At 48.0% G+C, this 11,073-nt stretch overlaps 1 protein-coding gene across 1 annotated transcript in view; it reads right to left on the bottom strand.

Annotated features, from left to right (window-relative positions):
- Positions 1-987: 987 nt before the first annotated feature.
- The window catches only part of tmc3 (transmembrane channel like 3), a 65,641-nt gene continuing 55,555 nt past the window's right edge, over positions 988-11,073 (bottom strand). Inside the window, exon 22 of the mRNA XM_080214091.1 lies at positions 988-1,855. Coding sequence (XP_080070217.1) covers positions 988-1,855 — 868 coding nt within the window. The remainder of the gene's footprint in view (positions 1,856-11,073) is intronic.

The following is an 11,073-nucleotide window of genomic DNA, read 5'->3' as shown; positions in this document are numbered from 1 at the left end:
TTGAGCAGTTTCACCGGACTTTTCCATTCACTTTACCACCGATATGCTGTAAAACCAGTTCCTGATACGTGGCCTAGTTCATGTTTGAATTTAAAAAGCATAAAATAAAAATGAATTTGCAATTCAGCTCCTTTCACCACTAAATGGGAGCTGGATCTGGAATTCCCTGCCCAAAATCGTCTCCCTCTGCTTCCTGCCTCAAATCCTACCTCCTGTGGTCACATACCTTCCTATGATGGCAACATAAAAATTAGGAGCAGGAGGAGGCTATCCCGCCCTTTGAGCTTTCTCCATCATTCAAGTACTGAGTCATTGCTGCATCAAAAACAGAAAATGCTGGAAAACCTCAGCAAGTCTGACAGCATCTGTGGAGAGAACAGAGCCAATGTTTTGAGTCCTTGGGTCAATAATCCTTTCATACCTGAGCCTGACAAAAAAAAAATCTCAGTTTTGAAAATAGCCCTTGAATTAGAAATGATTGATTAAGACCAATTAAAAAAAATAACAGGGTATGAACCTAATCATAGAATCACACCATGCAGGAGAGGCCCACCGGCACATTGAGTCTGCGCCCATAAAACCATAAGACATCGGAGCAGAATTAGGCCACTCGGCCCATCGAGTCTGCTCTGCCATTCAATCATGGCTGATATTTTTCTCATCCCCCTTCTCCTGCCTTTTCCCCTGATCCCCTTATGAATCAGGAACCTATCTATCATGACCCCTCATGAGAGGAACACCTGACTTCCCACAGATTTACCTGGAATTGGCAGCAATGGGCCATTCAGTCTATCAGCTCTATGTTAGTTTTTGCGCTCCATACAAGTCTCCTCCCATCTGTAACCCCATTAGCATATCCTTCTAATCCTTTCTCCCTCACGTACACATCTAACTACCCCTAAAATGCTCTGTGCTCTTCACCTCAACTACTCTATGTGATGGCTCATTCGATAATGTTTGTCCTGCTATGCGTGGGAAGGGAATGGTCTAGACATTTGAACATATCAGGTCATTTGCCCCTGCCACATTGAGTTCAATGCTTGCTCTCGACTTGGTTCGACTTATTTTCTCGTTGGAAGATTTCAAATACTTGTCCTTACTATGGATGACCTGGATGTACTGATCAGTGCTGCTGTTCTGTTGATCACTGCTGGATGCTATTGATACAGAGTCCGATTCGGTCAGCGACTGGTCTGTTTTGTGCTTTGTCTTCCATTTGATGTGGGCTCCTCCGCTTTGGGTGGCAGGTAGTGGCCCTTTGCTGTTCCGCTGAGCGTGTGATGAGCCAGCGCCCTCGTGATCCTGCAGGGGTTCAGAGTCTTCGTCCTCATACCGTATCTGGGCCAGGTCCTTCCCGATCAATATCCGGTTGTCCTTGCTGTCCCCGATGTAAAAGCGAGTTGGCTGGTGGAGATCAGACAGCGAGTGCGGGCGGGGTGACCTGCTGAATGTACCTTGCTCTAACTCCTCCTCATCCTCCTCCTCCTCTTCGCTGAAGTGTAGCTGGGGATTCGTTCTGTGCGCGCCGTGGACTGCGTACCTTTTCAGATTTCTAGGCAACATTTCCACCACCCCCCTGGACTCATCCACCTGGTAATGCCTTGGCACGCGAGTGGCCGGGCGCATTAACCTCTTCCTTGGTTCTCGCTCGTTGACTAGAATGTAACGTGCCGTGTGCACCCTGCGGCCCAGGATCATCTGTGGGACCCCTCCAGGGGGCGAGTAGTGCAGCGGGCGGACACATTTCCGAAATGGGGCATCGGGATGAATATCTTCGGGTAATCTGGTACCTCGGCTGGAGGGCAGTTTTCCTCTAAAATGCCCACTTGTGGCTCCCTGTAATCCCCCTGGATTCCTAGTGAGAGATTAACAATAAAGATTCCATCAGTAATAAACCCAAAGCCAGCAAGAGATCATGGAAATAAATACGTTCCACATCTGTGGCTTTTTGAAAAAGCGTGTTATTAAATCCTGTTTGTTCTCCCTGGCAAGACTTTGGAGTAAAATTCTATACCCAATAGGGGAAGAAGTTGGCAATTTTAAAACTAAAATTACAGCGTATTGGCAGCACAGTATCAGCCAATTCTTTGGTGGCTTTATACCAAACAGAGTCTAATTTACAGTAAACAGGGTCTATATTGCCTCAAACAGTAAACAGGGTCTATATTGCCTCAAACAGTAAACAGGGTCTATATTGCCTCAAACAGTAAACAGAGTCTATATTGTCCCAAACAGTAAACAGAGTCTATATTGCCCCAAACAGTAAACAGAGTCTATATTGCCCCAAACAGTAAACAGAGTCTATATTGCCTCAAACAGTAAACAGAGTCTATAGTGCCTCAAACAGTAAACATGGGGTGAGTTTTCTGGCTGTGCTTATCCCAAAACCATAAAATCCAGCCTGAGATCAATAGGCCTTTCCATGGTCTGCCCCTCACCTACAATTCCCTTGACACGCGGAGCAGGGAAATTCACACCAGAATCTATTTTACACCAAACAATAAACAGAGTCTATTTTACAGCACAGATAATACTAGAAAATCTCAGCATGACTGACAGCATTTGTGGGGAGAGAACAGAGCTAATGTTTCACAGTCTGGATGACTCTTCATCAGAGCTAAAGGGAACTGGAAATAGGGTGAGATTTATTCTGTTGTTGGGGTGGTTGGTGGCTGGAGGGGGTGGAAGGCGGAGGAGGTGGGGGATGGAGCTGTAGGGGCTGGATAGGGGGCCAGCGATAGGTGGAGGCTAAGGGAGAGAATGGTAACGATGTCATGGACAAAATGAGAAAGGGAATGGAAACGGGGGTGATCGTGGCTCAGAAGGATGGTGATCGCAATAATACTAACAGATCAGAGCGGGTTAATGCAGAACAAAGTTAAGCAGTCCAATAAAGAACAACCTGCAATGGTGACAATTGACCCCAGTGGACTGGGGTGGGGGAGACAGGAAAACAAGATGGAAAACAGGGTAAAAAACGGATGGAAAAATGAATCAATGGAAGAAATGAAAATAAATCGATAGAAATTTAAAAAAATGGCGGGGAAGGTGGAGGAGAACGTTCACGGTCTGTAGTTGTTGAACTCAAATGTTAAGTCCAGATTGCTGTAATTGGAAGATGAGACACTGTTCCTCCAGTTTGCGTTGGGAACACTGCAGCAGGCCAAGGATGGACGTGTGGACAGGAAAGCAGGATGGGGAGTTTATTGGCAGCAAAAGGAAGGCTGGGGTCGGCAGATGGAACAAAGGTGTTCTGTAAAGTGTCTGCGTTGGGTCTCTTCGATATAGAATAGAAGCATTGGGCGCAGCGAGTGCAATAGACTAGGTTGAACAAAATGCATGTGAAGCATTAACTTACCTGAAAAGATCCCTTGGATGGTGAGCAGGGAGGAGGTAAAGGGACAGGTTTTGCACCTTCTGTAATTGCGTTGGAAGGTGCTGTGGGAAGGGGCTGAGGTGTTGGGAAGAGTGGGCCAGGGTGTCCCGGAGGGAATGGTCCCTGCGGAATGCTGAAAGGGGAGTGAGGGGAAGATGTGATGGTTGGTGGCAGTGTGCTAGAATGGCAGAGGATGATCCTTTGAATGCGGAAGCTGGTGGGGTGAAAAATGAGGATTGGGGGGGGAGCCCTATCCTGGTTCTAGGAGGGAGGGGAAGGGGTGAGAGCAGGAGACTCTCAGATTGAGAGCCTTGTCAACCACAGTGGGTGAGAAACCACGATTAAACAAGAAGGCAGACATAGCAGCAGCATTTTAGAGAATAATATAATCGCAACAGATGCAATGGAGGTGAAGGAATGGATGGAGTCCTTATGGGGAATGGGCTGTGAGAAGCTGTAGTCTAGGTAGCTGTGGGAATCAGTGGACTTATAATGGACGCTAGTGGACAGAAGTGGAAACAGGTCATGGAAGGGAAGGGACATCTGAGGTTTCTGGGACACTGAGTGGGAAAGGGGAAGTGGACCTGTTATACCATTAATCAGGGATAGATGTCTTCCAGACAAATTCTGAAGCTTAAATGGGTTGGAGAGGAATTTCTCAATTATGCCCCTGGCTGGAATGTCACCAGTTTTGTAGACAGTGTAAGGACGATAGGATTCTATGATTCTACGATTCACTCTATCGGAAAATTGCCGCAGTTTCAGAAATCATTTTTATTGCAAATTGCGTTTCTTGATTCAGAGGGAATTTATCTTGAAGGAGGTGAGTGTTTAACCTGGAACTAGAAAGTGATGTTGACTGAACGAGGGTGATTTGAGGATCTGATACAGGCTGTGATGTGCCAAATGGAATTGTCTGCAGCCTTTGCCAGTTCAGCAGTAGCTGCTCACCCTGGTATCTTTTCTCATTACCTGCACCAAAAATGAATGAAACAAAGCTCCCTCCAAACTAATGTTAACACAAAGCTACTTCTAAACTTAAAGACATTCTCAGCAAGGTAAGGGGGTACGTCATTGGATTGGAAACAGACTCCAAGAGAAACATGAATGTCCTGGAGACGTTGGGAAGAATTCTCATTGCCGGTTGTGATTGTAAAGATGCCCAACTATGTTCTTAGGTCACCAAAATCTGTCATAACTCAGTACAGTCTGCTTGTTAACAACCAGAGTAATATGGGAGTCATAGGGTGGAATTTTACCGGCATATCCACCTGAGGTTTGTACCATTGGTAGGCAAGGGAATTAAGGGTAATGGGGAGAAAGCGGGAAAGTGGAACTGAGCCACTTCAGATCAGCCATGATCTTATTGAATGGCGGGGCAGGCTTGAGGGGCTAGATGGCCTACTCGTGCTCCTATTTCTTATGTTCTCATGTACATCCCGCCTGAGGCCAATGGAGAATGTTGTTCTCCGAGTCTCGCCCCTCCCCCTACAGTGGCGCCTGTAAAATTCTGGCCATAATGTTCCACTTGCCACATACTTACTGACCAGCACACACAGGGAGATCCATTCTTTGTTGTCCTTCTGAGTTAGCAGTGGGGTTCGTTGTCACTTTCACCCTTACAACCCGGCCTGTGGAAGCGATTGCATTCCCCACTCCTCAACCCTGCCCTCGTGATCAGGAGTTTGACGGTTGCTTGTGTTCCACAATGAGTGGCTCAACCTCCCTTCCAGATTAGTGTCCAGGCAATAACGCTGAGAATCAACTCCAGGGGGCCCGAAACAGCATCGATCAGCCAACTGCTGGTTTTAAATCCCATTAATGAGAAGACCAGGGACCACATGTGAACCAGCCAGCTGGTTTTCACTCTCCACTGCTCTGTGCTAACACCCAAGGTGAACTTTACCTTGAATATTCTTCATGGTGGGGACAGTGAAATGTTAAAATCTGGACACACAGACACCATTCAGCATTGTGCGTTACTCACCAAAATCCTGGGTTGGAGAATAAAATAGTTGCCCAGTAAATTCTATCATGGTATAAAGTATCAATGGCACCGCAGTTACACAGAATTAATTCAGTGATACGGACCCCATGTGAAACGGAAGGAAAATTTTGGCGCTGTTGTTTATAGTGATAGTAAATATTTATTTTCCCAAGTAAATCACACTGCAGCTCCGCACTTCATACAGAGGGCCCTGTTTTACCATTCTGACTCTCAGTGCTGAATCTGGGAGTGTTTCAGATCCGATTTTTCTCAGACACACTCTGCCTGAAAAAATATCAGCAATTCCGCAGAAGCCAGTGTGCGGGGTTTAATGTGCCCGAAATCCCGTAGCACTGCGCTGCAAAATAAAACAGAAAAACACTCCCCTGCCACATCGCTCCCAGGCCGGATAATGCCTCCTCCCTGGCTCCCACAGACATTGCCCTCCCCCCCACTACAACATAACCGTCCCCCTTATCCTCCCACCACCCCGCTATCCAGACCAATTGTGGCCCCCTACCCCTCTTTCCCCGCTCCCCCCCTCCACGCACCCCCCCCCCCCATCTGATTGCACACAGGGTGGCAGTGAACCCCCCTACCTACCCGCCCCCCCCCCACCAGAGAGCTATCTGACCCGCCTCCCTCCCCGCCTCCCCGTCTCCATCACCGATCTGAGTCAGAGAGCTGCCAGAAACTCTGAACTTACCCCCCCTCAGAAGCTGGAGTGCCCGAAACAGACCTTTGCGAGTTTGCACATTCTCCTCGTGTCTGCGTGGGTTCCCTCCGGGTACTCCGGTTTCCTCCCACAGTCCAAAGATGTGCGGGTTAGGTCAATTGGCCATGCTAAGAAATTGCCCCTTAGTGTCCAGGGATGTGTAGGTTAGAGGGATTAGTGGGTATAATATGTAGGGATATGGGGGTAGGGCCTGGGTGGGATTGTGTTCGGTGCAGACTCGATGGGCCGAAGGGCCTCTTTCTGCACTGTAGGGTTTCTATGATAAATCTATGATATCTGTTTCGTACCGAATCTGGGTGGGTGAATGCAGTGGTAAAGGGGGAAGTGCCGGTAAAGCTGGGCGTCTAGCCCATTAATTCAATTCAAATATATTTAAATTGCCGTCGTGCCTGTTTTGGTCCCAATCACGGCCATTTTCAGCCATTGGTAAAGGGGGAATGGCCACGGGGGGGTGTTGCAAATCGCACTACCCGTCTCATGCCTGAATTTACCAAGTTTTCGCACCCAAAAACAGGCACAATTTGAAGGTAAAATCGGACCCATGATTTATCCACCAACCAAGAAAATTCACCCAAAGTGATTCACCCAAGGGGGGAATCACCTTTATTCTTTCATGGGGAAGTATGATATGGTGAGAAATATGGTGAGGGCTGGAGGATGAGGGGTGGATTTGGGTGGGGAGGGGCGATGAGGGTAGGGGGATGTGGGGATAGCGGTGGGGGTGAGAGGTGGACGGTGAGGAGTGAGGGTGAGAGTGAGGGGTGGAGATTGAGGGGTGCAGGTCAAGGAGTGGAGGGTGAAGGGTGGATTGGGAGTGAGGGTGGGGGGGGCGGATTGGGGGGTGAGAGTGGGGGCTGCAGGGTGAGGGTTGGAGGGTGAGATTTGGATTGGGGGTGTGAGGGTGAGGTATGGAATGGGGTGAGGGTGGGAGGGGTGGATTAGGGGTGATAATGGGGGATGGATTTGGGTGAGGGTGGGGAATGCAGGGTGAGGGTTGGATTGGGGGGTGGATTGTGGGCTGAGGGTGGGAAGTGGATTCGGGTCACTAGACATCACTATTTAATTTCCCTTAAATTCCCTAACATCCATATCTTTCTCAATAGTAAATACCGGCAAGAAATATTCATTTAGGATCTCACCTATCTCTTGTGGATCCACACACAGATGACCTTGTTGATCCTTAAGAGGCCCTACTCTCTCCCTAGTTACCTTTTATGTATTTATAGGAGCTCTTTGGATTCTCCTTTGCCTTATCTGCCAAAGTAATCCCCTTTTTGCCCTCCTGACTTCTCTCTTAACTCTTCTTCTACACCCACTACACTCTTCAAGGGGTCCACTTTATCCCAGTTGCCTCTGCATGCCATGTGCCTCCTTCTTCTTGACCAGGGCCTCAATATCCCGAGTCATCCAGGGTTCCCTACTTCTACCAGCCTCGCCCTTCACTTTAAGAGGAATGTATTTACCCTGGAGCCTGGTTAACACACTTTTGAAAGCCTCCCACCTGCCAGCCATTATTTTGCTACCAACAGACTTCCCCAATCAACTTTCCTTTCTAATATCATCAAAATTGGCCTTGCCCCAATTTAGAATTTTAACTTTTGGGCCAGACCTATTATTCTCCATCGCTTGCTTAAGACTAATGGTCACTGATCCTGAAGTGATCCCTCAATAACACGTCTGTCACCTGCTCTTCCTTATTTCCCAAGAGGAGGTCAAGTTTCCCCCCGCTCTCTAATCGGACCATCCACATACTGAATAGAAATTCCTCCTGAATACACTCAACAAATTTCTCTCCATCCAACCCTCTAATACTATGGCTGTCCCAGTCAATGTTGGGAAAGTTAAACCTTGGAACGCACAACATTAAATAGCACTGGGGAGACTAAATGCAGACTGGGTGAACACCTTCACTCAGTCCACATGCATGACCCCCATCCTTCCTGTTGCTGCCACTTTAACTCAGCATCTTGCCCTTGCGCCACATGTCCATCTTGGCTCACAGTAATGTTCCAGTGAAGCTCAATGCAAACTGGAGGTGCAGTGTCTCAGTTTTCGACTGGGCACATTGCAGCCCTCAGGACCCAACAGTGAGTTTAGACTGTGCTCTTTCTTCTCCATTTTAACCCCTTTTTAAAAATAAGGACTAATACAGTCCAAAGATGTGCGGGAAGGTGGATTGGCCATACTCAATTGCCCCCTAATGTCCAAAGATGTGCAGGTTAGGTGTGTTGTCCATGCTAAATTGCCCCTTAGTGTCCGAAGATGTGCAGGTTAAGTGGGTTGGCCATGCTGGATTGCCCTTTAGTGCCCAGAGATGTGCTGGTTCGGGGGATTTGCCATGCTAAATTGCCCCTTAATGTCCAAGGATGTGCAGATTAGGTACATTGGCCACGCTGGGTTGACCCTTGGTGTCGGGCAGGCGTAGCTGGGGTGGGTGCATGGGGTTGCGGGGATGGGGCCTGGGTGGGACTGTGGTGGGTGTAGACGTGGCGGACCGAATGGCCTGTTTCTGCACTGTGGGGATTCTATGATATATCCCATAAGATATCCGATGGGGTGACACAGTGGTTAGCGTTGCTGCCTCACAGCGCCAGGGGCCCAGGTTCGATTCCAGGCTTGGGTCACTGTCTGAGTGGAGTTTGCACATTCTCTTTGTGTCTGCGTGGGCTTCCTCTGGGTGCTCCGGTTTCCTCCCACAGTCCAAAGACGAGCTGGTACATTGGCCGTGCTAAATTCTCCCTCAACGTATCCATACCGGAGTGTGGCGACTGGGGGATTTCCACAGTAACTTCATTGCAGTTGTGAATGCCTACTTATGAGTCACAAATATACTTTTATTCTTTGTCTCAATGAAAACCCCCCTCCTACACTGGGCCATCTGTGACTTGTTTTGAAGCTTGCTACACCTTGTTGCAATCTCCCCCAGCTACAGTTTAACATCCAACACACTTTCCCTCTCTTTAATTCTGATGAAGAGTCAAACAGACTCGAAATGTTCACTCTCTTTCTCTCTCCCTACAGATGCTGCCATATCTGTTGAGTTTTTCCAGCATTCTCTGTTCTTGTTTTAGATTCCAGCATCCGCAGTGTTTGGGTAACTTCAGTCACTACTCAGAAGTGAAGGATTGATAGTCAGTTGGAACGTCGAGAGCCCACCTCACACTGAAAACAGGAAAGAAAAATCCACAACAAGATGATTTTCTGGAACGGGGAACTGTGTGTTTGAGTCTGATGTGAGCCTGACTAACTATGAACTACTGTTTGATTATTAACGTTACTCATCTCACTGTCCCTGAATGGTGGCTGCCCAGACCTGGACAGAACCAGCTCACACCCACATTACTAACTCATTAAAAAAAAAATTGACCTCTGATTTAAAATGAAAAGTACTTTTCAAAATTACAGATCATTTCCCCACGCACAAACAGGCTGACTGTCTGTATCAGATCTCACAGCCATATCCACAATAAAATCCAAAACATTTCCATCATCATAGAATCATAGAACTCTACAGTGCAGAAAGAGGCCCTGCAGCCCATTGAGTCTGTACCGACCACAATCCCACCCAGGCCCTACCCCCATATCCCTACATATTTTACCCATTAATCCCTCTAACTTAAGCATCTCAGGACACTTAGGGGCAATCTTTTCGTCTGGCCAATCAACCTAACCCGCACATCTTTGGACATTCAGTTTGATTCTTAAGTCTGTGGCCCAGAATTGCCAGTGGGAAGGGAGACAATCACAGTCAGAGAGACACACTTTTTTTGATTAGTATCACAAGTAGGCTTATATTAACACTGCAATGAAGTTACTGTGAAAATCCCTTAGTCGCCACACTCCGCCAACTTTTCAGTAACACTGAGGGAGAATTTAGCGTGGTCAGTGCACCTAATCAGCATGTCTTTTGGACTGTGGGGGGAAACCAGAGCACCCGGAAGAGGCCCATGTGGACATGGGGAGAATGTGCAGACTCCGCATAGATAGTGACCTAAGCCGGGGATTGAACACAGTCTCTGGCGCTGTGAAGCAGCAGTGCTAACCACTGTGCTACTGTGCCGTCCATCTGTTGCACTTCATCAGAATTGGAACTTGCACGACTAACTTTACAGAGTCTCAGTCATTTTGAGAAGCCGGGGAAAGGTGTACAGGATAGATAGGTGGTCGTGAGTGGGGGGGTGTTGGTTTGCGTGGTCAAGGGGTGGCCAAGAGTGTAGCTGGTGGGGTGGGCGAGTTCAGGGTTGGGAGTCGGGAGGTGGGGACGGGATAATGGACGTAAAACATGGAGGCAGGAGGGTAATCTGGGTGTAGTCAGGGGCTTGTGAAGTCAGTTAGGGTGTGGTTGGAGGTGTTTTGGGGTGGGGGCGGGATCGGGAAGTCAGTGCTCTTGCTACCCAGGAATTAAAACTGGTTTTAATCCTTTGAACTCTTCCTGTGTAACTATGCTGCAAAGCAAATTGGAACCATCCAAAGTCTCCAATTTAAACAGAATATCGCAGCGTTCCAATAGCAGAGGGATTGCCCAGTGGAGGTTTTGTGCAGTCCTTGCTTGGAGATTTCCAGGGGGTCCCTCTGGTGCATCCCACCTCAATACCCCCCTCCCGCTGGGGAACAGAAAGTTTGTGTCTGTTGTGGCGAAAGCCTCCTGGCCAGGGTCTTAACGGTCCCTCTGGCTCAGAGGGATAAGATGGTCCTGACAAACTGAGTGGAGATTTCACCACATGTATCACAGGGAAAGACACAGAACAGCAATCCTGGCCCCTATTTTAATTTGAAAAATGCTGCAAACAACAACGACAGGGCACGTTTAAATCAACTCGGTTCGTGTTTACATAAAGGAAAAGTACTGCCAGCTGTTTTGAAGGACGTGAAGTTTCACACACGCAAGGATGTGTCAAAGGAACAATGTTAACGCAGACCTTCTGGTGGGTAAGACCACCAGATTTCTCAGTAAGAAGTCTCACAACACCAGGT

The sequence above is a fragment of the Carcharhinus amblyrhynchos genome, chromosome 28 (assembly GCF_965287045.1).
Source record: "Carcharhinus amblyrhynchos chromosome 28, sCarAmb.v2.hapA, whole genome shotgun sequence".
Taxonomy (NCBI): Eukaryota; Metazoa; Chordata; class Chondrichthyes; order Carcharhiniformes; family Carcharhinidae; genus Carcharhinus; species Carcharhinus amblyrhynchos.
This window is presented reverse-complemented; position numbering and strand designations above follow the sequence as displayed.